This window comes from Naegleria fowleri, assembly GCF_008403515.1.
Source record: "Naegleria fowleri strain ATCC 30894 chromosome Unknown tig6, whole genome shotgun sequence".
In the NCBI taxonomy this organism is placed as follows: Eukaryota; Heterolobosea; class Eutetramitea; order Acrasida; family Naegleriidae; genus Naegleria; species Naegleria fowleri.
In genome coordinates this window covers 310,839-336,427 of record NW_025407938.1, presented here as the reverse complement: position 1 = coordinate 336,427, position 25,589 = coordinate 310,839, and the positions used below count along the sequence as shown (strand labels likewise).

The 25,589-nt window shown below is 36.8% G+C and overlaps 11 protein-coding genes across 11 annotated transcripts; 4 read left to right on the top strand and 7 right to left on the bottom strand.

Annotated features, from left to right (window-relative positions):
* Positions 1-22: 22 nt before the first annotated feature.
* Positions 23-1,772, bottom strand: FDP41_010411 (uncharacterized protein; the record flags this gene model as incomplete). Its single annotated transcript, XM_044700707.1, has 2 exons — positions 23-1,395; positions 1,571-1,772. The coding sequence occupies 2 exons, from the start codon at positions 1,770-1,772 to the stop codon at positions 23-25; spliced, it is 1,575 nt and encodes a 524-aa protein (XP_044568059.1).
* Positions 1,773-2,257: 485 nt separating this feature from the next.
* Positions 2,258-3,718, bottom strand: FDP41_010410 (uncharacterized protein; the record flags this gene model as incomplete). Its single annotated transcript, XM_044700706.1, has 1 exon — positions 2,258-3,718. One exon carries the CDS (start codon positions 3,716-3,718, stop codon positions 2,258-2,260), a length of 1,461 nt encoding a protein of 486 aa, XP_044568058.1.
* Positions 3,719-5,159: 1,441 nt separating this feature from the next.
* On the top strand, positions 5,160-8,250 carry FDP41_010409 (uncharacterized protein; the record flags this gene model as incomplete). Its single annotated transcript, XM_044700704.1, has 6 exons — positions 5,160-5,385; positions 5,624-5,937; positions 6,080-6,335; positions 6,387-6,589; positions 6,644-6,962; positions 7,100-8,250. The coding sequence occupies 6 exons, from the start codon at positions 5,160-5,162 to the stop codon at positions 8,248-8,250; spliced, it is 2,469 nt and encodes an 822-aa protein (XP_044568057.1).
* Positions 8,251-8,460: 210 nt separating this feature from the next.
* FDP41_010408 (uncharacterized protein) lies at positions 8,461-8,835 on the bottom strand (the record flags this gene model as incomplete). Its single annotated transcript, XM_044700703.1, has 1 exon — positions 8,461-8,835. The coding sequence occupies one exon, from the start codon at positions 8,833-8,835 to the stop codon at positions 8,461-8,463; it is 375 nt and encodes a 124-aa protein (XP_044568056.1).
* A 467-nt stretch (positions 8,836-9,302) lies between these two features.
* Positions 9,303-9,737, top strand: FDP41_010407 (uncharacterized protein; the record flags this gene model as incomplete). Its single annotated transcript, XM_044700702.1, has 1 exon — positions 9,303-9,737. One exon carries the CDS (start codon positions 9,303-9,305, stop codon positions 9,735-9,737), a length of 435 nt encoding a protein of 144 aa, XP_044568055.1.
* A 32-nt stretch (positions 9,738-9,769) lies between these two features.
* FDP41_010406 (uncharacterized protein) lies at positions 9,770-10,384 on the top strand (the record flags this gene model as incomplete). Its single annotated transcript, XM_044700701.1, has 2 exons — positions 9,770-10,117; positions 10,229-10,384. The coding sequence occupies 2 exons, from the start codon at positions 9,770-9,772 to the stop codon at positions 10,382-10,384; spliced, it is 504 nt and encodes a 167-aa protein (XP_044568054.1).
* Positions 10,385-10,844: 460 nt separating this feature from the next.
* Positions 10,845-12,464, top strand: FDP41_010405 (uncharacterized protein; the record flags this gene model as incomplete). The annotated part of the gene is made up of 1 exon (XM_044700700.1): positions 10,845-12,464. The coding sequence occupies one exon, from the start codon at positions 10,845-10,847 to the stop codon at positions 12,462-12,464; it is 1,620 nt and encodes a 539-aa protein (XP_044568053.1).
* A 193-nt stretch (positions 12,465-12,657) lies between these two features.
* On the bottom strand, positions 12,658-14,680 carry FDP41_010404 (uncharacterized protein; the record flags this gene model as incomplete). Its single annotated transcript, XM_044700699.1, has 6 exons — positions 12,658-13,135; positions 13,199-13,361; positions 13,423-14,047; positions 14,107-14,284; positions 14,430-14,436; positions 14,569-14,680. The coding sequence occupies 6 exons, from the start codon at positions 14,678-14,680 to the stop codon at positions 12,658-12,660; spliced, it is 1,563 nt and encodes a 520-aa protein (XP_044568052.1).
* A 68-nt stretch (positions 14,681-14,748) lies between these two features.
* On the bottom strand, positions 14,749-15,396 carry FDP41_010403 (uncharacterized protein; the record flags this gene model as incomplete). The annotated part of the gene is made up of 1 exon (XM_044700698.1): positions 14,749-15,396. The coding sequence occupies one exon, from the start codon at positions 15,394-15,396 to the stop codon at positions 14,749-14,751; it is 648 nt and encodes a 215-aa protein (XP_044568051.1).
* Positions 15,397-15,610: 214 nt separating this feature from the next.
* On the bottom strand, positions 15,611-20,136 carry FDP41_010402 (uncharacterized protein; the record flags this gene model as incomplete). The annotated part of the gene is made up of 4 exons (XM_044700697.1): positions 15,611-18,966; positions 19,027-19,126; positions 19,184-19,379; positions 19,532-20,136. The coding sequence occupies 4 exons, from the start codon at positions 20,134-20,136 to the stop codon at positions 15,611-15,613; spliced, it is 4,257 nt and encodes a 1,418-aa protein (XP_044568050.1).
* Positions 20,137-20,269: 133 nt separating this feature from the next.
* On the bottom strand, positions 20,270-25,468 carry FDP41_010401 (uncharacterized protein; the record flags this gene model as incomplete). The annotated part of the gene is made up of 1 exon (XM_044700696.1): positions 20,270-25,468. The coding sequence occupies one exon, from the start codon at positions 25,466-25,468 to the stop codon at positions 20,270-20,272; it is 5,199 nt and encodes a 1,732-aa protein (XP_044568049.1).
* Positions 25,469-25,589: the final 121 nt, after the last annotated feature.

Sequence of the window (25,589 nt, the reverse complement as noted above, 5' to 3'; positions counted from 1 at the left end):
TAAATTAAAGAATACACACAACTCATTGTCTAATTTCATAGGTACCACTTGTTGTGATGTACCTAACCCAAGGAAGTGCAGAATAACCTGTCTTGTCCATAATCTTTAAATATCGAACTTGAAGACCAGAAACAGTGAAATATGGTATTTCGAATGCAACACGAATGGGACGTTTGCGTGATTCTACAAAGCTTCTTCTTAGCTTTGGGGTAGATTCGTTCTCTTCTGATTGCTTATCTAAGTGAAGTGCCTCAGCGAAACGAGTAGAAGCATTTGCCAATGCTGACAGTTCTGCTTGAGATTCTTCTGATGAGAGTGTTGGCAAGCCAACCTCGGCATGACATGTAAATTCTTTTCCACCAGGGAACTGTTTGATGGTCCAACAAATACAATCTTCTTCTGGTACATAGTCACCATGACCAACCATGCTGTTAAAAATTGGGGAATCAGCATCCTTAGGAACAGGTATATAAATTTTCACATTATTGGCTGTTGACTTGTTTTTAAACTGAGCCTTGGCCTTAATACTGTATTCTACACGTGTAGAGCCATGCATAGTTGCATGACACTCTACTAAGATTAGTGGCTTGATTCTAGTTGACAATCTATAGGTCATCAAATCAAATTCACCATCTGGAGGAACAAAAGAAATAATTCTGTCCGTCTCAAATTTGTTCAATCGCACACATTGATGGAATTTCACGTCTTCCAAATCCACTGACCTCTTTGAAGCCTTTCCTAAATTTTCAAAAAGAACCTTATCGTTGAGTCCGAGCTTCAAATCGGGCATTCCACTCAGGAAAACTCTCATGTTCAAGCGACCTTCAATTTGTGATCGAAGTGTGGTGCCTGAGTTTGAAACTAAAATATTTACGCTTTCGATCACATCCAAAAAGCATTCGTTTTTTTTGTAGAGAATACCTTCTTTACGCCAAGAAATAGCTTGTGTGAAATTTCTTGGAATTGTAATTTTGGAAGTATTTTCTTCGACATCATGACTTCCTTTCGTGATACTCTCCAAGTTGCTTTGTAATTGTTTTGTTAACATGGAAAGACCAGTTTGTAAGCCAGTTGTAAACTGTTGAAGGTTGATTGCCTGTCCTCCGTTTCCATTGTCTACTGCTAATCCCATCAACTCGGTCCAAAATTTGAAAGTATCCATTTGTTGTAACTTGTGAGATTCGTTTTTGATAAATTCTTGCAAAATCTTTGGCTCTGTTGATTGTGGATATCCAAAGTCCATCATCTCGTCAAGTAGTTCATAAACAACAACAAAATTATCCTTGATACTCTCCTCTTCTACTTCCTTAAAGTAGTCCTCAAATACTTTGTACGATTCATAGAGGAAGCAAACCATTTCCATGGCGTTACAATTGCAATTTGCAACCATCACAACTGTTGAGTGAGTGGCGCATATTTGATGAGTGTTGTGATAAGTACAAAATTAATAATCGTTCGGAGAATCATTAACGACAACATCGTGATCACAATATTATTTCAATAGAAAACCAAAATTTTACAATCATCAACACGATTAAGAATTTCAACAAATCCGTTGTTGTACACTTACAATACAAGTCCTTCTTTTGAATAAAACAAAATGAATATCCATCTTCCTCAAATACCGGTTGAATATTCTCATCTTCCTCTTTGATCACTCTCCTCACAAATTTATCAATGATGTTCCGTGGAAGGTTTCCTCTAAAATCGCGATGAATAATATTTTTTCCCTTCAAATCAAGGATATAATAAGCAGAAGGTCCTTGACTCATTTTTTTTGCTTTTGATGATGAATGCGTTGGCGAATTTTGTAATCAACAAATAAAATCTCAATCCAAACCACTCGATGCAACCTTGGACATCAAAACCCTTTAAAATAGTGAGTTGATTGATTTCATCGACGTGATGGTTGATTCAAAACAAGAGAGCAATGTTGTACCTCGTTAATTGACTCAAAAGAGAGAAATAATTTGAAACTGAAGCCAAAATTTCACCTGGCTCAGAAAACGACAGGCATTTCAAAAAAACAATTACAATCTCTGTGAATTCGTAGGTGACATTTACTCGAAACCAATGATCTATTGAAATGGTAACGCTCTCCAAAGTTATGTCCTTCTTTTCCAACAGTAATTGCCTTATTGAAAGACACAATTTGTAATAATTGATATTATGTTGTTATTGACTCTACAAAGGCGAATTGAATATTTTTGAAAATGGAAACCGTAGAGCCCGAATTAATTAATTTCAATGAACTTAATCATTGTTGGGGAGGTGGTTGGGATGGGTTGTTGTTGTTATTACCTATACTGTTGGATGTTGTTAAAAGTGTAAACAATAAATAAAGTAATTGTTCTCTCGAAAGAGAGGGTTGTGTTTCATTGGTTGCAGCATCTCTCTGATGGTTTACGAGAGACGAAGCAGAAGGGTGCAACAATGGAGGAAAATACTCTGAACTAGTCGGGACATGTAGGTGAGCAGGGTTGTTGGGTGTCAACTTTGTCGCTTTCTCGTGAAAACAACCTTCTTGGCCGCTCTCTGTCTCCTCCTGCTTTGAATGTTGCTCCTTGTTTGCATGTGGAAGATCCTTGAGGACAAGTTCATAAGGGTTTGCACGTGCATGTGGAGGATCACTGTGAAGGTGCGATGGTGGCGATTTGTTTGGCGCTTTTACCCTTAAATGGTTGTGTAGAGTTGCCAATTCTGCTTGGACATGCATGTTGCAAGGTTGTCCTGGATGAAAAGACGCGCTCACATTGTGCGCATGTATGAGTTGTTGTTGTTGTTGTTGTTGTTGGTCAAGAGAGGTGTTGGAATACATGGAAGAGGTGGGTGCGGAAGAAGAAGGTTCAGAATTTGAGGATGACGACGGGTGCTGCTCGGTTTGTGATGGTGGTGCTTGATCCTCCACCTCAACTCCATGCATGTCTTGCTCCTTTTTCTTCTTTCTTTTATGCTTGGAATTTGGGAGAAGAAAGTGAGAGGATTGAGCTCTGATGGCTTGCTTCTCCCTTTCCTTGGCTTTCAATTCCTCATCTGCATGTACAAAACTGATCATTTTGTACTTCTTTTTAGAGTTATTGAGTGGCTCCTCGCTGTTCATTCTCTTATTGGGTACAACTTGTTGGATGGATGATGAAGACAGGGAATTGTCTTGAGAGGAGTTCCATCCAGAACTAGAGGAAGAAAAGACTCCATCCATCATGATGGTTGGTATGCCTTCTTGCGATTTGGATGAAGCTAAAGAACGACTCGAACTCGTATCATCATTTTCTGGAATTAATTCAAAATAGTTTTGTTTAAAACTCTCTATATTAATCTGTTTTCTTAACCTTTTGGGTATCTTAGTTTGATGGTCTAAATTGCTTGATGAGTGGTTCTTGTTGGATACATGTGGCTTTGAGGTTGCTGCCTCTTTGGAGGTCCACAGTGGGTGTTGTTGCAACGAAATCTGGGAATTGGAGGTCGACGAGGCGGATGACTCATCTCTCCGCAGAGAAGGAGGTGATGATGGTTTGATTTCGTTGGATGAAGCGCAAGAAGATGGTCTTTCACGTTGTTGGCTCGACTCTTGAGGGTTTTTACTGATATTGCTACTTGAAGAAAAAGAACGAGAGATTGGTGATGTTGTTAAAGGAGAGGATGATGATTGTGATATTGGTGGTGGTGGTGGTGGTTGTTTTTCTTGATGCGACGATTCTTGGTTGTTGTTTTTGTTCATTCTGACAACCATTATTTAGATACTAATCCTCACGAATATTTGATCATGATACATCCACGATTTGTCGTCTTTCCCAGTTGTGGTGTTGGAAGGTTGAGATGGAACAGTAATGCGCACCAATTCACAATCTTTCAATTTTTTGGAATGAATCATAAGATTTTCCTTTTTTGTTGCATGGTATGGATAAGGACAAAATAGTGGATCCTCAAAATTCTATGTCAGGCGAATAATCCCAACGAGGACCATTTGGAGTCGAATATTCGATGCGACAAGTCTAACATGTGACATGTCAAAGAGGAAGAACTTGATCTAGTCCGTGATTCTTCATGCGCCTTAGCAACTTCAAAACAACTTGAGAGACTCAAAGCCAAAGACTGTTGCTAAGGCACGAAGAACAGCTTGTCCAGAATTATGTCCAACTTGTCTCATTCAAGCGTCATAAAGGATTTTTCTTGAAGACAATTCACGAATTTCGAAACTGGTTCCTTACATTGCTTGACATGGTACTCCTTAATTAAGATGTTAAAGAGCAAAAGGAAGTTATAAAATCGATCACAATCTTGCACACTCGAAAAACATAATTGTCTCTTTTCAAAATAACTCTTAGAATGATGTTTGATACAAAGCATTTAACTGTATAATCAATCTGAATAATTGTTCATATTCCAAAATATTGTTTACCTGTCTCCAAATTGCGGACATCAACTTTTCTAAATTATTGTCAATGATTGAACCTTTTCTTTCGATGAAACCTCTCCATTGCGAAGCGGTGATCATAAAACTTGATTAAATTTCAAGCTTAAAATTTGATGATACAATGTGCTAACAAAATGATTCAAAAATTCATCTTTCAGAGAGCATTCATTCTCTTCAATTCCTTCAACATATTTCAATGAATTTGAAGGATCCGAGATGGCATTGCGATCAAGTAATGATACAAGCTCATCAGCGTAGTATTTCAACCATCGAGAAAGAGAACCATGGCTCGAACATGAGTTCAGAGGTAGTGATGACCGTTGTTGTTGTTGTTGTTGTTGGTAGTGATTGAAATCAGACATTTTTTGGTGCAACCAAATTTGATTTTGGAAACCGCACGTTGGTGTTGGAACCCTATTTCCTCAACACACATTGACGTGAAACGAGCTCTTCCAAAAGGTTCGAAAGGGATTGTTTCGTCAGATCAGGAAAACAAGTTCTGATAAAATCACAGCCGAAACTCGTCATCAAAGAACAAACTGGAAGGTGATTGTTGACAGAGTTGGCCAACAACCGAAAAAAAACATTTTCATCACTCTCGTCACCTGCTGCTACAACGACCACTACTGACTCATCACACGCGTTCCTTCCTATCGCTGCTACTGCCACACTAGAACAACACTGATCATCATTCTCTTCCACAACGCACATTACTCCATCATCAACATTTAAAACGACAACACAAATGGTCAAGGAAGGATACTTGTTCAAACAAGAAAAGTCTTCTCTCCGTAAAAATCAGCACTGGCAAAAGTACTATTGTATTTTGACAGCTGATCGTTTAGATTTATATGAAAAAGAAGGTCAAAAGAATGTGAAACTGAGCATTAAAATTAAAGATAAATATGTCGCAGAAGGATGTGATAACTTTTCGAGAAAAGTTGACACTTTCAAGATTGAAGAATCATCGAGTAAGTACAACTTGGTACAAATTCAAATATAATAATGATGATGATAATGATGCATAATGAAAATGATTTGCTCAATGATTCGCACTTGAAAACAATAATATTTTGAAATTAAATTGCTGCTCCGAATCATCGTCTGCGATGGTGTTGACATTTAAAAAATTTTTGTCATGAACTTTTTCACACACCTCTCTGGTCACTTCCATCACAACATCATTTCACACACCTGATGGATAAATAGAAAAGGTCCATTATTTCAATTGTGCATCACCTTCCGAGTACAAAGCTTGGATGAATATGCTTGCAATTCATGGAGCGAATCCTATTCAACCTCCCTATCAATCAAGAGAACATTTATTTAGCACAGATCTCAACGATCTTTTTGGATTTGATGAATGGTTGAAGGAAGTTAAAAATTCAGTTTCAAAATCCTATCCATCTGTGATTGCACACTGGTTTTTATTTGTTTATGACAAGAAGGAGAAGATATTTATTCCTCGAATGGTCTTAATGCATGAAACAGGAATTGTTACATGCTACAGTAAAGAAAATGCTGTAAGTAGTTGGATGAGTTGTGATTATAGTTTGACACATTCTCTGTTTGTAATGGACTTTCATGATCAAAACTATGAAACATCCCAAACTGTCATGTACAATTACGATGAAACACACACTCACCAACTTTTATCAATTACAGAAAGAAGTATTTAAATTCACCACCAATGATGCCGAAATTACCATTTATTCCCAATCTGAAGCTGTATTTTATGATCCGATCTCCATTAAACAAAAGGCAAATATTTTACCTGAGGAACAATTAGATACTGCTCTCTTGACACCCATTACATCAATTATTTCTGTAAAAACAAATGAAAAGTGGCTCATTCCTACACCTTATTCTGAGAAAGCCATGGATGCCATTTGCAGATATAGAATTAATATTCGTACAAATTGTAAGTGATGATTATTGAGTTCATCAAATTTTGATATTGAACTTTAATTAGATGACGATGTTGTCATGTTGGTGGCAAAAGAAAAGGCAGAAATTTTGGAATTCATTGGAGCAGCTCAAAAGTCTGGCTCCAAGCTCACCATTAATGTCAAACACATCAATGAAGAAATTGATGACAATGGAGATATTATTCGTGACAGCTACATTCTCAGTGCTGTTAAAGATTCTTGCAAAATTTCTCTCGCTAAAGGAAAGGTATGTAAATCCATCGATTGATCATCTTGTTGATCACAATGCCATTCATCAAAGATTTTGGAACCTTTTGTTGCTCAAAACAAATTTGAAACCAGCGTAGAAACGGATGAAATTGTGGAAATTCTAGAATCCTACAAGAATCAAGGTATTACATTGATCAGAAAAACAGATTCTAATGAACAAGGTCTCGTTCCTGCTCACATCGTTCAAGAACTCCGAAAAAAAGAAATTCCAAAAGATTTGGACCAAACTGTGAAAAAAAAGACAGCAGCTCCGAGAAGATTGCCAGATCGAAATGCAAAGAATATTAGAGAAAGTTTGGCAATTACTGAAATGCAACATGAATTATTTGAGAATGCAATTGATAGAAAGAGTAAGTAACTTGAACAACTTTTGGAGTTTTCGAATGTTCACCTTTTTTTCATGTTGATCACTATTCACTTCCAAAATTGTGAATTTTTCAAACGTTCACTTTCATTTGTGGCACCATGTTGATCATAATTCTTCTAGATCCAAAAGCAAAGCCTCCTGAAATGCATCCCTACGAGCTCAGTAAGGAAGAACAATCTCAAGCAGCAAGTTTTCCTCCTCCACCTCCTCGTCGTTTCACACCTGAAGTTGAAGTTGCATTTAAGAAAGTATCAGAGATTTCTGGAACAAGCGTCACCACAACCTTGTCTTCCACTTCAACCTCTCAAGAACTAACAAATACCGCAACGGACAAGCAACCTCCTCAAATTCCAGAGGCAAAACCTAAAAAATCTTTCATACATGCAGTATCAAGCTCAATGGACAGTTTGACACAAAACTCTACAACTTCGAATCCAAAGCTTCCTGTTGGTGCTGTGAATCCACTTTCTGGAAGAATTCCAGTTGGAGGAGTGGGACTTCCAATTAAGACAACACCTGGAACACCTCAGGATAAGGTGACTCCAGGTGAATCCAAAGACTCTAATTCGACACCATCTGATAAGAATGATGATAAGAGTATTGATAATTTTGGAAAATTGACAAAGGAAAATGAAACTCTCAAGAAACAAATTGAGACTGAAAAGGAAAATTCAGATTATTTAACCAATCAATTAGGAAAATTGAGAGAAGAAATTGCAACACTAAAAACCAAGAATCAAGCTCTTGAGAAAGTTAACACTGAAAATGTTGAGAAACTCAAACAATATCAAGGTTCACAATCCAACAATGAACAATTGAAACAAATCAACAATCTTCTTGACACTATTAATCGTCTCAAAGACGAACATCAGAAGGCTATCGAAAAGATCAAGAAAGATCACAGTGAAGAATTAGAAAGAACCACCAGAAAACTCACCTTAGAATTTGAGACTGAGAAGAACAGTTTGTTGAGAAAATTGGAGGAACAACAAAAGAAGATTTCCAAGCCAGTCAATCCATTGCTTGCAAACAAGCCAACAGTTGGAAGTAGCAGTGTCAGCACTATCAAGTCAGCAGGATCCAGTCTATCAACAAACTCGTCTGACTCTTCTTTGGAGGATCTCAAGCGTCAACTTGAGCAAGAAAAGGCTCTTAGATTGGAAGAGACAAGAGAACTCAAAGAACAACTTAGAGCCATCTCCAAAAAGATGGAATTTGAGAGAGAACAATATTTACCACTCATGCAATGGGTACAATCTCAAAAACAATAAGTTGTTAAGAGTTGTTAAAGACCTGTTAAAGACCTCAGAGATTGATGAGCATGGTTGCAAACCATATCGTGCCCTATTATGCTGTACCATAAAAAACAATATCAAAATAATCTTATTGTCTCTTCTTCAAATTTCTTTTAAAATTACATAATGTTATTTGTCTATGATTAATTACAATTTCAAAATATTCCTACAATGATAGGAAGACAATTATCTTCGTTCAGAAACAGAGACCAATTTGTATGGCTCAGCTCCTTGTTTGATCATGTATGGTAATGGCTCGAAAATCTTTGCTTCAATAATCTTTGCATGTTGAGATCCGTGAGCTTGAATTTTAGCACGAACAAAATAATTAACTCCGGCAACCACCTGTCTCTCCACTGCGATCACTTTTTCAACGCTGTACGAAGCATAATCAGTAGTACTCAATTTTGAATTCAAGAATTCACCCAAAGCCTTGATGGTTTGTTTGTTTCTTTCCAACGATTTCCCACCAGGAACAACTCTTGCTTCCGATGGTGATTGGTTTGCTAGGAACAACAAACCGACAATCAAAAACAAGGCAACAAGAATGATTTTCTTCATGATGATGCTACAACGTGCAATTCGGTGTAAGTGTAACGATATTTGAATATTTTTTAAATCTAATTATTGTAATTAACAGTGGAATACAAATATGTACATTTTGATGCTTAGTAGACATCATCAGCTTTGAAGCACGAATTGTCAGGTCATTTACATTGATTCGTGCAAAAAGGAATTTCATCTTCATATGTGATTCATTCATCACCATTTGTTTCTTTCAAGAAGGTGACTTGCTTGTTCGGTTGTCCACACAAGTTGACCCTTCGAAGTGATCCCAACCATCTTTCTTCATTTGAAAAAAAAGACAAGAGATCTCTCAAAAGATGGTGCTACTGACTCGCTCAAATCAAAGACAACAGAACATTCGTGTTATCCATCACGGTCGCCATACATGTGGTGGTGGTATTCACGCGACAAGAACCTTGTGGTCACTACTGATCATGGTCCTAACTCTGTCCATCGCGATCATGATCATTCAACAGAACAACACACTTGCATGTAATCCTCCAAGAGTTGGAAATTGCAACATCTTTCCACCAGAGGATGAATGGAATCGTGACATTAGCAACGATCCAGTCGATTTTATGAGTGATTGTTACTTGACTAAACAACCTGGTAATTTAAAAGCAGATTTCAGTGAAGCTTATTACGACTCGACGTATGGTGTGATGGTTCGAGCAGGAATTCCATTTGTTCATGTGAAGGGAAATTCAATTCCATGGACCAGTGTTCAATTTGATCCAAATGGATATCCCGATGAATCGGATTTTACTTCAGCTCCCATTCCTCTATCTGCTCCCATTGAATTTCCAAATGACACAACCAAATATGGCTATGGTGACATGTGTTGGCTCTCGATACAGATAATTGTAAACTCTACGAAATGTACTATTCCTATGTGAAAAACAATGCATGGTATTGTTACAGCAATGCCATGTTTGATCTCAATCAGAGAAATGCCAGCATGTTCAGACATCCATCCTTGACAAGTGTCACCAGTGCCGATGCTGCTGGTTTGTCCATTTATGCAGGTTTGGTCAAGTATTCAGAAGTTGCTGCAGGGAATATCACTCATGCCATTCGATTCACTCTTCAAAGTGCTCAAAATGGATATATTGCTCCAGCAAAGCATTTTGGACCTTCTGGAAACAAAGATTTAACAATAATGCCTTATGGAACTCGAGTGAGATTGAAAGCATCTTTTGATTTGTCAAACTTTTATGGTCATTCTTTGGTCATTTTGAAAGCTTTGAAAAAGTATGGAATGATTTTTGCAGATCAGGTAAGTGGTGTGAACATTGTGGTGGTAGTAGTGGATGATGAAGAGGATTGATGGGACCGTCAATATTTTGAAATTATATATTGTCAATGTTTTTCACATGATTACAAAAAGGGATCCAATTGGTTTTTAACACGAGAACCCAATGATAATTGGAACAGTAATGATTTGAGTCAATTGAAAAGAGTTCCAAGCACTGCTTTTGAAATCGTTCGTCGTGTCAGCACTGTCACCAGAGGATTCACACCTTCCAACTCCAGAGACGTGTAATGGTGTTTCCTATCAACCCAACAATGCTCCAGTCTTTAAGCCAGCTCTGAATTGTAATTCACAACCAACTCCACAACCCTCTCCAAAACCTTCACCAAAAGTGAGTCCAAAACCAAATTCAAGTTCTGTTGGTGGAAAGAATGCCACAACGAGTAGAGCTGCCAATGCTGCTTGCTCTCGTACGATTGGAATATTGATGAATGTGGTGGTGATGATGATGGTTGTGTTGTTGTGGTAATGAACAGTCTTTGGCATTAAGTCATTGACAATATCAAAAGGACCATTTTGAAATCGGTTGTTTCCTTCAAACAGCAAAAATATTTGGCACACCTTTGCAAACTTAAGATGCATCCATACGCCACCAACAAACTCGCAAATTTGAATATACTATTAATCATAAACCCAGTTGATCATTCTTTTGTAAAGTCAGAAAATCTTTTTTTTTAGATCTTTAAAAAAAATGCGAAAGATCAAACTCATCAATTTTCCCTCCCGAAGCAGCCATCAATCCCTACGGCTCAATCAATTTCCATCTCTGTTTAAAGACGGTGGAAGCTTTGTATTTTCTTCATCATCCCAAACCACGACAACAATAGGGAGAATGAATCATCTCAGCATCAACCACCTCTACAATACCATTTCTCAACATCGAAATTTTCATCGTACTACTCTCGTTCCGAAACGAAATTCGGAGGAGAACAGTGGACAGCCTGCTGTATTCGAAATAAATAACATCATCATGTATTCTCACCAAGTTTATGCTCTACCATCAATAATGGATTATAACAAGCTCATTCCTGATTCAGTCAAAGACAAGCAAGAATTGATTGATCTATTAGAGGATACAAAGAACGTTCTCAATTATGTCTTGTTTTTAGGATTTGAAAAAAAATCAACTGATAGGCTTAAAGAATATCAACATTTCAAGTTTAAATTTGGTCGAGACAAATTAGTTTCAATACTGAAATTAGCAAACGACCACAGTTCTCACGCTCCGCTACAAAAACCTTCTTTTGAAGCAATTATGACCATGGTTACTGATAAGTTTAATCACGATTCTGTTATTGAAATGGTCAACCAATATTGTCACTGCATTAACAAGCAATTAAATCGATGTAGTGAATTTTTAAAATCTGAAAATTCGGACGAAAAACCAGCCCTTACTGATGAACAGTTCAATGAAATCATCAACGAAGCTTTTCAAGATGCATCCAAAGTTAACACGATTCTTTCAAAATTTTATGACATGGCTAATGTAGATCCACTTGATGACGATATTCTCAACTTAGAAAAAAATCATCCGATTTTTTTATTTTTGAGAAACAAGACCAGACTACTTGAGATGACAAAAGATCTACAGAAGCATGATGAAAAGTTGAAAAATATTAATCTATCGAACATGTCAGAAATGAGCAACGAAGAATTAACTATTATTTGTGACATGATTCAAAAACGAGCTCTCTTGCAAATGTCTACTCTTCAAGTTGCTGGAGCTTATGTAGATATAACATTGGGCACCCATTTATGCAAGTTATTGATGAATAATGATCCCAATTACGAAAAGGACCAAATTCTTTCGAGATATGTAATATCTTTACAAATACTCATGTACATGTATCTATTTTTGAAAGAGTATGTACTGGTGGTTAACTTGGGCGTCAATTATGATTTTACATGTGAGGATCCAACGGACGTGCACCATTTTGTCGTTCAAAACTTTAAGATTGTGTCAGACACTGTGCCTTTAAGCACTACTCAAAATCTTAAACTTGACACTCATCTTCCTCTGGTAGAGTTTATTCCATTGTTGCGAGGACTTGCACTTCAATTTGCCAGTCAAGCTAAGGAGTGTATTTCGCTCATCAAAATGAAGCTGAATGGCAAATCTTTCGAATTCATCGATATCTATGACAAGGAAGTGACAACAGTTCTTAAATTTTTCAAACGAGGCATGATGGTCATAAGAGCTGCTCGGATTCTGCGATTTGTCATTCAAATTCTCATAATTTTTTTCATCCTGCATTTTCTAGACAAACAGTTGTTTGGAAGCGTGGATTCGTTGTTTCCAAGAAGTAAATAATTTTGATCTCTTGCATTTTGGAGAAGAAAATTATAAAGATGTTCAAAGTTATTGTCAAAACTAATGGAACAGAAACGCCACCACTGAAATCTCAATGTGCCTGTACGAAATTCCTTACAGTAATGTCAAACAAAAATGATAGAGCTTATTTTGTGAACATGTTTTTATCAATTACACGGTTCCGTGAATGAATTTATGGAATGTAACGAGCATCAACGATTCCGGCTTCAGCATCTGATTCTACACCACATTCATCACTTCCTCTAAGGATCTTGAAATATCCATTATCTCCCCAGGCTGTAGACCATGAGTTCTTAATTCTCCAGTAAGGAACTCCATTTTCGAATCCCCAACCAACAAGGAGCACTGCATGATTGACTTCTTCAAAGTGAGGCATTTCGGCATCATTCAAACCAGCAGCCTTCAATTCTTCTTTGGTAACATGACGATAGACACCATGCTTGTAATTTCTCAAGTCTGGATACACTTCAAAACCAATTGCTAAAGGTCCATTGGTATAAACTTCATGCATCATGTGCAATTCCATGTCTGGTGCACCATAGTAGCCACCTACAAAGTAATAGTTAGTAGCATGGAGACGCTTTTGCATAAAAGCTGGGCATTGTTTGTTGTTGCACTTGCCAGTATCTTGTCCTTGATATGGGTCACATCTAACAGATTTTGTGAAGATAAAAATTATTTCCACAACTCGAAAACCTTCTTCTATTACTTACTGTTCAAGAGTAAGACCGTAATCTTGTGAATACTTTCCAACCAAGAATGGGAAACCACCATCACATCCTTGAGAGTAAGCACTACAATCAACAATATCTTGAGGACTGTAGACTGGAGTTTGAGTAAGGTTGGTCAAAATTCTAACACGAGAACCGAACATGTCTAATTTGTTGAACGTGTGTGAAACAACTCATGTCAATAATATACTACATTATTCACTTACCTGATGAAGAGAAAGCATAACAAGATCCACATTTTTCTTGGTTACGAACAGGCACGACATAATCACGTCCCTTAACGTTGGTCCAATCGAATTCAGCTGGAAGTGAAGCTCTCAACTTCTTAGCATCCACTGCCTCATAGGAATCAGTTCTTGGATTGTAGAGATGAATAATACCAGTTTCCTTTTGAGCTCTCAACATCTTGGCTTGCATCTTTAAAGCATTGCGTCTGTGAGAACTTCTTCTACCACCAGAAAGTCTCTTCAATTCAGCAAAGGTCATTCCTTCAAACTTTGGTTGAGGAGCAGCCTTCCACAACTTTTGAGCCTTGTTCAAAGCAGCAATGTACTTGTCATTGTTTCTGAAAACAGTGTTCTCTTCATAAATTCTCTTAATCTTTTCCTCGGCATGGTCGAATACTTGGACAGTCTTGGACTTTTCAGATGCTGTTTTGAATCCCTTGAAACAACCCCATTGCTTGGCAGCGATGGTCTTGTCGTGATAAGTACCAACGAAGGTTTGGTCGCAGTGTGAGGTCACAACAGTTTGATTGTTGACAATGGATTGAGTGTAGTTGAAGAATGCAAAGTATCTCATATTGTCAAGTCTAATTTCCATTCCTTGATCCTATTTGTTATGATGAAACCAATATAAAGTTAAACATTCAAGAAAGAACAAATACTCACATAAATCATGGTGAAATGGCCTCTAATGGTTGGTTTACCCAACAAAATAGCAATGTTTGGTTCCACAAGTCTTACGTTCATAATACTGAGTTGAGTGGTTGGTAATTGCTTTTGGTCAATCGAGCATTGGTTGTAAATAACACTGTTATCATAGTTGAGAGGAGTCTTGTAGAATGTCCTGTATCAAATGAGAGCAATGAAGTGATGATGGGTTGTGTGTGTGGTCATTCAAGATCATCAAAATGCATCATGAGGAAAAAATCATCAAGAATTTCATCAATCACCAGTTCAAGAAGAATTTTCGTATCAATTCAAAAACTTACCAATCACCTATTATATATCATCCAAAAGGTTGAATTGTTATCGCAACAATCATAATTATTTTGAATTTATGAATTTATAAATTTTCGGGTGAAAGATGAGCTCACGTTCTCATCGCCAAATAAAACAATTAAAACATACCATAAACATTTTCATAGAGACAATGAACTGGAATGTCTGAGAGCACCATGTCGGTTGTGGTGCAAATCAAAACACCCAACACGAGGAGGGTTGCAATGACGAATTTAAACATTTTTTTTGAAACGAAAACTCGTTGTCGGAGCGAAGGAAATGCCTTCTCCGAGCAACTCCGTGCATTGTTTAATAGGCTGAAGTATAAAACACATCCAAACGTAAAATGTACTTTTCAGAGGTTTCAGTCACTGGTAAACCTTCATGTTCGAGTTGCTTGATATCTTGTTCAAAGATAATGGCCATTCCTGTTTTGGGTTTTAATGTGAACTCAAATCCTTTCTTTGTGAACACAGTTTCTCCTCCCTCAAAATCATCATTCAAATAAATCATAAAGGTATAAAAACTCTTCCGTCCAAACCCATCGCTATTTGAAAAATCAATATGTTTCCCAAATTTGTGTCCGGATTTAAAGTGTTTATATTTGATGGCTCGAAATTGTGGATTCAATCCATAGAGTGGACGATCCATATCCATAAAGTGGTGGGTTTGTGGCAAAAAAGATCTAACTCTTTCAAACAATATATTTGCAAACTTGTCATCATTAATAACATTTCTACAACATAATCTATTTCCAGTGTATTTGATGTCATATCCCATGAGGTTCATGCAACGAATAATTTCTTTGCATTCCTTCGGAGTGAGACAATTTTCAAGTGTATAGCAAGTGACTGTAGATTCAGTGCCATACAGATCGGATTTAGTTATGTATTTTTGTGCTTGAATATTGTCTTCTTGCTGGAAGAAGGAAGGGTCGAGGTGTTCGGAAAATGTCATTTTGTTGTAAACTGAACTTTTATGTGTGATTCAACCAATGAACGCTTGGTCACCATCAACTTCGAAAAGACGCTCACGACATTCAAAATCAAAAACGAATTTCGAAAATTCCACCAACACCTTAGAGTGTGTGAATAAATAGAAATTAAAAACACCACACTATCCAAATATCATGTTGAGAAAAACCATGGTTTGATCATGTTCTGAATCTATTCTATTTTGGTGAATACATTCCAAGCTTTGTGTCAAACATGAGTTTTGCTTTTTGTTGCTTGTTGAAGAACGTTCTTCTCACTCGAATCTTGATAAGCTCATCTATTGCAATGAACGAGAAAGGAAAGAGAAAAATAATGATATAGGCATAGAAAGGGTAATTGGGCCATGATTGTACGCTCGATGGTCTTGATATGATAATGTGTAGGAATGTATAGAGCGCTTGTAAAATTAAACAAATAGGCATAATCACCCACCACAAAGGATTCAAAAAGAATTTCACAGTGATAATGGAATACACACGATGCATCGTCCCAACGGAGAGGAAAATCCAATAATAAACAAGACAAAACATCGTAATCGTTTGGGCATAGGTAAGAACACTGTTGAATGCTACTCCTTGTCTGATTTCTGATGGAATTTGATCTCCCCAAATCATTCCAACATTTGAGATGGAAACAGTTTCATCCATACACATGATAGTCCAAAAGTAAACAAGAAATGCAGCTGGAATGGGGAGGCAGAATCGTAACATGGTCAACAACAATTTCCAAATATACTTGCTTCTCTTAAATTCATTCTTTGAAGAAATTAAATCCATAATCTTTGGCTCTATTGGAGTTCCCAATAGTGAGAAGGACATGAGTGGAATGATCACAAGTATAAGCCAAAGAAATTGAATGCCAGTAAAAAGGGTGGAAGGAAGTGCCATCACAACTGATAAAAGTTGAATGAAAAATAGACACATACAGGATGCAAATAGGAATGCAAGAGATTGTCGAATGTTGTGTACCATTTTTCTACCTTCCTTAATGAGATGGAAAATAACGGAGAAGGATGAAATTGGAGTCTCCGACTGATGAGTAGTAATATGAAGGGCACAAGGATACGATAGGAATGGAGAAATATCTTCTTGTAAATCTGAAACTTCCTCTTGAAGGTTGTCAAAGTCCATTGGCCTTAAATGCTGTTGTGTACTGGGATCTACGGCAATAGAAATATTTGCTTGGTTGAATGATCTCGAGTTGTTAATATTGATCGATGATCCAACACAACATACAACTTCATGATTCTCCTGTAATACTTCGATCATTTCTTTAGTTGAGACGGGAGTACTGTCTGAAAAGAGAGAAACAAGCAAGGGTACGTCATCAACAGTCTTCAAGTGTTCCCTAATGTTTTGAATACCATGTGGCAATTTCGCCTTCAAATCTTCTAAATCCAATTCCACTTCTTTTTCATTTAAAGAAATGCAGCAATTCCAATCTACTTCCATACCAATTTTTGATCCAAAGGCCTTTGTTTTTTGAGTATTGTACTGAGAAAAGTGGATGAATCTAATTCCACAATTTTCTTGTAAGTCTCTAACAAATTCAGCCAAATCTCTCTTGGGTTGTTGCCTAAAAGCAGCTACTCCTAATAAGATTTGTCCTCTTTGCATATGATCTGCAGCATTGATATACTTTTCACTATCGAAAATATCACCTTCAGAGTGCTCATCAAGTGGTGTTGCAGAGGGAGACAAAGTGTGTGAAATATTTACAGATGTAGTTGTCTCCTTTCGTGAAATATTGATGATATCTCCTTTTCCATTCACTATATGATCATATTTCTGGTCAATGGGGGTATAAGAGATTGCCAGGCAATATAAATCTCTTCGTTCTCTCCAGTTCTTCACAATTTCCAAGATATTATCTTTTAAATGTTTGTTGAGAGGTCTAATGTCAGTTCCTGAGTAATAGTCAGAGCAATATTCTATAAGTACCTCTGGATCACCAAAAGAATGCAATTGTTTTTCTTGTTTGTCATATTCCACAATAATAGAGCTCATTTCGCCTATTGCTGACTGAGTATGAAGACGTTTCTTAAAACTAAACGACTCAATCACACTGTCTGAAAACCCAATTTCTTTTCCAAGCAAGTAAGCATACTTTTTCCACAGATGGGATTTTGCATCAAGCATTCCCTCAGTTTTGTCAAAATCAGGTAATGGCGATGATCCCGTTACTAAAAGACTTAAACCTAGTGGCTTTAAGGAATTTGTATGTGACATCCAATTTGGATCAGAAAAACGAATGACATCCACTTCTCTCGAAGCAGTTCTATCAAACAGTACATCTAAAGTAACAATTTCTTCTGGTTTTTCTGTATGAATAGCATGATGAGATGTAACATCAGTTGTTTGTACACCAGATGGAATTTCATGAGATGATAATTCATCTTTTGGAAGTCCATCTATTGGCCTTTCATTCTTTTTACCAGTATTTTCTTCAGGTCGCTCAGGGACTGTGGAAACTGTCTCAGACGGAAGAACCTCGTCATTAGCTACATTGCCCACCATTTCATCTACCTCGTCACCCATTCCTAAATTTCCTTGACTTTTGAAATTCTTGTCACTTTCTTTGAGCTCAATTTCGCTTGCTAAATCTGCAGAATCTTCTGGATTGTTGTAAACAGAGACTGCTTGGCTAGGTGTGCTGTTTCTTCTTTCTCTCTGTGGATATTTAGATGAAGTTTGTGGATTAATCTCAGAATATTGATCTTCAGATATGTCCATGCCACTGACTGCACCCATATCTCCACCCATGTGTCTGCTTTCATCTTCTCCTTTCATGAACAAAATTTTTTCAGGAGCATATAACAAATCAGCTAAAAGTCCTGTTCTGTTAATAAAACATAAAGCAGTAATTGTTCCAAGTACAGTCAAATTGTCATAATATCTAGCATTGGCAGTAGTAATGACTTTGAAAAAATTTTTCAATTGCGTTCCAACAGGAATCTTCATGGGTTTGTGTCTATTTTCTTCTGTTATTTGCACTCGTTTTTGGTGATCTGAACTTGTTTCGTTTTTCAAAGGTTTCATTAAAATTTCGAATAGAGACAATAATCGAGAGTTTGAGGTAGAAAGACAAAGTAGCCAATAGCCTGGAAATGCAATAGGTAATGCTACTAAGCTCACATAGACAGGCTGAACCAAACCGAGCGTGACCCAATCATATGATCCACCCTCAACACCAATTCGTATCACATTACATATCACAGTAAGTACAAAGCCAATATATGCCACAATGGTTAGCACAGATATCAAGTTATTAAGCTTAATTTTCAAAGGCATTTTCTCTTGTTGATTTCTGTAGTCTGTGTAAGAGTCCTCAATGTACTGACTCATGGGAGTGTCTAAAACTCGATAGAGACCAACTTTATCCACCATTTCATATTTGATGTGACTATCTTCTAGATCTCTCTTTGTATTGGCTGTATAAATTAAATCATCTTTCACAAGCAATACATGAGGCATTTTACTCCATGCTTTATCTCTCAGTACGAATATCATCTTATAGGGAATCATATTAATTCCTGATTGCATAATTGTTTCATTAACTCTATAAAAATACTTTTTTGATTTCACAAACATACCCTCAAATATATTTCCATCCTTACTTTTCATGGAAAAGTTAAAATCGTGTTTCTTAAGGTTCGAAAATTTATGTTTGAGTAAACTAATGACAACTCGGTTCTAAAATGTTTAAAATTTGTCGTTCAATCAATGCAATCATCTTGCTGAAAAACTTACCCTTCGATAGTGTGACACGACTGTAACAATAAAAAAGAAGAGCAAACTTAAAGTCAAAATAGATGCCTCAACCACTAATCTAATTGCACCATATTGGTCATAGAATGGTACTCCATAAAACTTGAGAATACCAGATATGTACAAAAGTAAGCATGAAAATAAAACTAGTAGAAAAAGCATTCCACCTCTAATTGGGCTTTTTTCGAAAAAGTACATCCAACACAGAAGAAAACACAGAATTTCCTGTACGACGTTCTATCCTAAATATTGTTTCTTCAAGTGATTGGAATAATATTCTGAAAATAATAAATTATTTAATAACAATAAATAATAATTTTCATCACTTACTGTTTCGCTTCTGCTGTTGTTATCCCTCCGAGGTGGCTTTGAGCATATTTTGATAATAGAGAAATATTATCATACACCTCTATATTGCTGGTGTTATTAGTAGTGAGGATAGGTTCCGAAGTATTATGTGAAATTACGTCTGTACTTTTCCTTGTTCCTATTTGTGAAGCGACGGATTTTCCACCTCTTGTTGCCATGATGGAGGAAGTACTACCAAAATTTCCACGAGCACTTCGAAGGACAGAAACTGGATTCCTTCTATGAGTTGGAGTTTCTAAATAACTTGAAACGTTCGGGTGAGGTTCTAGAATTGGAGAGGGTTCCGAATGCGACGTCGAGTGTAAAGAAGGAATAATATGAGTGTTATTAATTGATTGTTTGATTTCAGCGTTAGACGATGAAGTACTTTGACGAACATCTTGTGGATCATTATTCGCACTCATGCAGGCTTCTGTAGGACAATCAACCACGATGGACGGTTGTTGTGTGTGTTTCGATTTCGAAGAGTCTGCTGATGTAACATTGATCGAATGACTTGATCCGATACTACTAATTTCAGCCTCTCCTCCCGATGATGATTTTCTTGGATGGTCTTCCGCACTCATTTTCCAGAGCCATCCAACCAGTAGTACGAATCAACACCTATGTGAGAGTATTTTTTTCAATCCTTAAAAATTGAACGAAGAGATGAATTTTAATGAATGTTTTTGGAACCAGCAATATTATTCATGAATAATTTTATTGAGAAAGGAAAACATAGCGTGGAGTGACAAAAAGTGCTCTCTCATATCGAGGCTCCGAATAATGTTCTTCTATTTCTTCTTCAGTCATAAATAAGGTGTTTTTTGATGCAAGGTTGTGCTTGGATGATGTTTGGAAATAGGTCGAAGTGATAATGTTTTCTGATTCAAGCATCTTTAAGACTGTTCTGATATCATGTGCTGAAATTACTCCAACGGAAGAGATGAGAGTTTTTTCCAAGATGCCAGGATGTCTCATTATTCTTGAAACAAGACACCTTTTAAAGTTTTGTAACAAGCTTTCGTTAAGCTCGCCATTCAGTTGAAGAAATACAGAGATTGGTCTGTGTAACATCACACCATTGTCATGGTATGGAATGGTATGTAATTTAGCCTCCCGTGAAGTCATAAACCTTGATTCTTTTTCCGAATTAATTTCCATAACACAATCAAAATTAATCAACTGTTGAATTATCTCTTGTAGAGAAAACTCGACTTCATCATCAGAGTCAAATAATGATGAAAATTCTTGTTGCAGTTCATTCATAGAGGCTCCTATGTTTGTCTTTGCGGCGATAAACTTATACACAGAAATGATCGAGTCAATCCAGAATGCACAATTTTCATGCTTGGTCAATAATAAATACTCTACAATGGGTTTCAATTCTTGACATTCAAGATTTTCAAGCAAATGAATATCTTGTTCAGAAAATTCTCGTGGTAGAGACTTCTGAGCTGCAAAGGTTTGAAAATATGCAGAAATTTCGGATTCGGTTGGAGGGTGATCATCTTTTTGTTTTTTTGAAAGAATTTCTTCTTCCTGATTGTCATCCGCTAAGAAATCGTCCAGCTTTCTCTTATTCTGACCAGAAAGTTCAATTGAGTATTCGATATCTGACATAACTGTGCCATATTCAGCAATTGTTCTCTTGGCTAACGTTTGGTGTTCCTCTCCAAGCGTGTTAAAAAGGTCGGCCTCCATCACAGAAGCAATGCTGATATTCCATTCTGGCATTTGCAAAGCTCCTTGTGAGCTCCTAATGTTAGTTCCCTCAGCAATAAAATGTGAGTCGTGTTCGCCATGTCTGATGGCACCAACCCTTAGTAGGTGATTGCTTACTCCTCCTCCATCATCCTCGTCCAGTTCTTTATCACTCCTGCCTGCTTGATTTCGTTCCTCATCTGTTAAAGGTGTTACCTGTGGAATTAGTTTTATCTCTTTGAGTATCACTAGACTCATACATGCTGCAACAGACCCTCCAGATGCCTGTGGATTGAAACAAGGCCCGTCTTTTGAATAAATTACCTGCTTAGTCTCATATTCGTCCTCGTTCTCAGAATCCTCCTCCATATCAAGCATCAATGCTGCTTTTCTAAATTTTGGTGCATCTTCAAAAACTTCTGGTGGAAAATGGCTAGAAGTCATTCTTGCTGAAAAGTTAACATTAAGATGATATCCTTTCATACGGAGGCCTCGCTTTGACTTTGAAATTATTGACTTATTTCGAAGGGTTAAGAAACATTGACTTATTTCTTTGGGCCTGAATCGCTTTACGAGTCTGTTTGCCAACTTTACGTCATAACATTCGTCCGGTGTCAACAGAATAATCTTGAAAAGATTTTGTAAGGACGCATTTCTTAACTGACTCTCTAAGGATGCATCACATTCGGAAATATCTGTCGAACATAAGTCCTCGTTTTTGATCCCTTCAAATCTAATAATCTTAAAATGTCTATTTACATCTTCGATATGTTTTGGAAGCTCAAAATTCATCAAGGGGTTTTGGGATGCGTTTGATCCCATCTTATATTGGTCTTTACAGCTTTGAACAAGATCTGTTATAGATATATTTTCAATATTTGGATTGTTTTTCATCAATTCTCTATGACCTACGGCTAGTTCAAGCGCACGACGACACCAAGGCAGCTTCCTTAGAACATTAGTCCATCTTAGTCTACATCTATTTGCTGTCATACCTCCGCCAATAGAGTCAGCCAACTGTTGCCATTTAATTGGCTTAGCTAAAAAGGTTCCAGTAGCAGGATCAAGTTCTCTAATTTTTGACAAACCTTCAAGTAATTTCAAATCCTGTTCAGTAGTCCATTTCTGGTCTCTAGTTGGCAGTGTCTTTTCTTTGGGTTTGTTCTTTTTTTTTCTCCATTTAACTGTTTCTGATGCTTTATCGATAAATAGTCTAGATACGTATCCGAGACGTTTCGCGGTTGGTCCTGTTTTTTCTTGTTTATCCTTTGTATCATCTTCGTTGCTTGTTTGTTCCTCCTCGTATTCAATCTCATCATCATTGACAATAAAATCATTGTTCTTGGTACTTCTTCGTTTTCTTGAATTTCTGATCGATGAATCTCCATCAATTCTATTTGTCAAGATTTCTGTTCTATACCTATAGAAATAAAGAATAACTTGTTCTACAGGATGTCTTAATTGTTTTGCAATGCTGGAACACTCCTCTGGAGAAGGGTGCTTATTATCCTTGTAGAAGGATTCCAATATTCTCAGGTGGCGTACTGTAAAATGGCGCAATTCTGACCAGCTAGTTCTTTTTCCAAGGTCAGGTATTTTTGAGAAGATTGACGTTTCTTCCGTTTTTTGCTCGTCGTCACTATCAGTTGTTTCATTTCTAATATTTTCAATATTTATGCTGCACATCTCGAGGTCGTCCCAATATTCATCGATATCTTCTAACGTATTAAATGTAACTTTTCTGTATTCGGTTGAAGGAAACTGTTGTGGAAATGGAAACTCTACAGTCTTCACAAGATTGAATACCTTTGATGCTGATTCCTCAGGTAAAATCTCTACTAATCCCAACTTGTTGAGGATGTCAATAAATTGTTCTACCCTAGAGAGAGCTACTGAACGCCTTCCCACAACAGACGACTCTATTGCTTTTTTGATATCTTCTTGAGCATTATCAATGGTAGTATTTTTCAGCATTTCCTTATTCTCAGGGGTAACAACAACGCTGCTAATACAACCAACTAGTTCACAAAATAATAATACACTCATATTCTTATAAATGTCAAACAGGCGCAGTCTTTCACAGTTAATTGCTCCAGTCAATGCTTGTTTCCATAAGTATTTGTGGAATACTTTCACTCTGACCATTTTGGCATTAATATAGCCGTTCAATAATAAGTGGAACGAAGAGGTATTCAAAGATCTTTTTGGTGTCTTTTTTGGCTCAATATGGTCGATTGCTTGAAGCGACTCTAATGTACTTCTATCGACTTTTTCTTTAGAATTAGTTTGAACCTCGCTTGAATAAAGACTCTTGGTAAATTCTTGAACAACATCAGACTGAAGATCAAGAGAATAGTCTATCAAACAGATATGCTCTTTTGTAGTTGTTCCAAAAAGATTTGGGACTGTGATGTGAATCTTCTTTGCCAACTTGTTATTTTCAAGGTAGCGTATCAATCTTGTCATGCTCTTACTTTCATAAGTTGTGTTGTTTTGTTTAAAGTGTTCTATCAACTGAAAACGAGCAACACATTTCTTTTCTTTGATAAAATCAAGAGCTAATTTACATCTATCCGAGAATTCTTTGGTAATTACTTCCTTTCTTGGACCTTTGGTTTTGCTGTTAGTTCGATAATAGTTTGTAGGAACAGGTGCAGTGATGTTTTCTGATGTTGAAGACTGAGTCTCGGTCTCATCTATATCTTCATCACTCTGAGAGCTTGTTTCGCTGTGATCTGAGGTTGTTTCTTCTTCCATTTTATCTCTTTGATTTTTCTTCCTAGGTTTGTTAGTAATGCTCAATCTAGTAGGGAACAATACTTGTGGCTCTGTCTCAGCATCTTGAGTAGTTATATGGTCAGTTGTAGATGTTGTATCATGGGCTATATCCTCTGATGAATAAGGCACAGAAAATCTGTATGTCATTTGTTTTTCTGATTTTTCTGCAACAGAGGAAACGCCAAATTCTTTTCTCAAATCATTGCACAAGTTTCCACTAATTTTTGCAGTCATCATGAAATGTTGATAAATTTCATTATGAATCAAACCATTCTTGCCTCCCATCTTTCCGATGTAATCAAACATTTGATAAAGTTGAGGTCTCTCCATTTCAAATCCAGGAGTAAGAAGGCGTTCATCCTCTGTCAAATCCAATTGACCAACCGACAATTTGTTTGTTAAATTTTGAGAGTTATTCACTAATCTAACACAGTAAGTCAATCTATTGTCTACCATTGCTTTGAAATATTCTACTTTTCCGCTGGACTGTAAAATGCCTTTTAATCTGTCCCATTTGTGCTTTTGAGTTGTGTCGTCTTCAATGAAATCTAATAGCTTTTTTCGAATCTCATAATCAATTAGAATATTTCCCTTGGCTCTTTTTAACATGCCCACCACAGTATCCACAATAGAATCCTTTACCTGTGTAAATTTTTCAAACATGCCCTCTGCTTGAACCACTTCATTCGTTTTTTTGACAAAAAGTTGTTGCTTCATAGTATCGGCAAATCTGAATAACCTTATCAAGTTAGATGTTGTTTTCAATCGTGGATCGTATGCAGACTTTTTAAACATCAAATTGAGACCATATAATCGCTTTAAGTGATATAGAGTAGATCTTGAATCAATATTTAAATACTTGGTAAGGTCACTTTGGTATTTTCCTGTGTATCTAGATCTTCCAACTTCTTCTAACAAGCAAAATTGAATTTCGCTAATTTCCACGTCAGATCTAACATCCATCCCCAAAGCATACTTTCTATACTCAAAATTGGCTACCAAACAAATGTCAGAATAACTACTAGCAGTAAATGACGTGTCTGATGGCTGATTTATGCAATTAGAGTCTTGTATTAATTCTCGTTTTTTTGAAAATCTTTTATCAAAACCGTTCTTGCTTTCTGCATATTCTGCAAATCCTTCAATTGTATACTGGTAATCATTTTTTAAAGGCGCTTTTTTGTTTTTTTGAGTTTTAGACGTTGATGGAGCAGAAACCTCTTTCGTTGTTTCATCGGACAAAGCATTCTCGGAGACACGATAAATTAACAGTTTTGGGCTTCTAATTAGGTTCATCCACAAAGCCCTTTGCATATCCTCATCCATGATAATATCGGGATGATACTCTTGCATCAGATTTATTAACCGATCCAACGAGCATCCTCTCAAGCCTTCCAAAGCAACTTCTAGTGTGGCAAGTTCCAGCACTTGGTCCATTTTTTGTTTGATTCTTTTAGCTTTTGAATTTTTGATTTGAATTTTTGTTTTATTGCTGGACAGAGAGGACTGTGAGGCCTTCTCCGATTATTTGTGTTGAGTACTAGTGATGTCTTGTTGA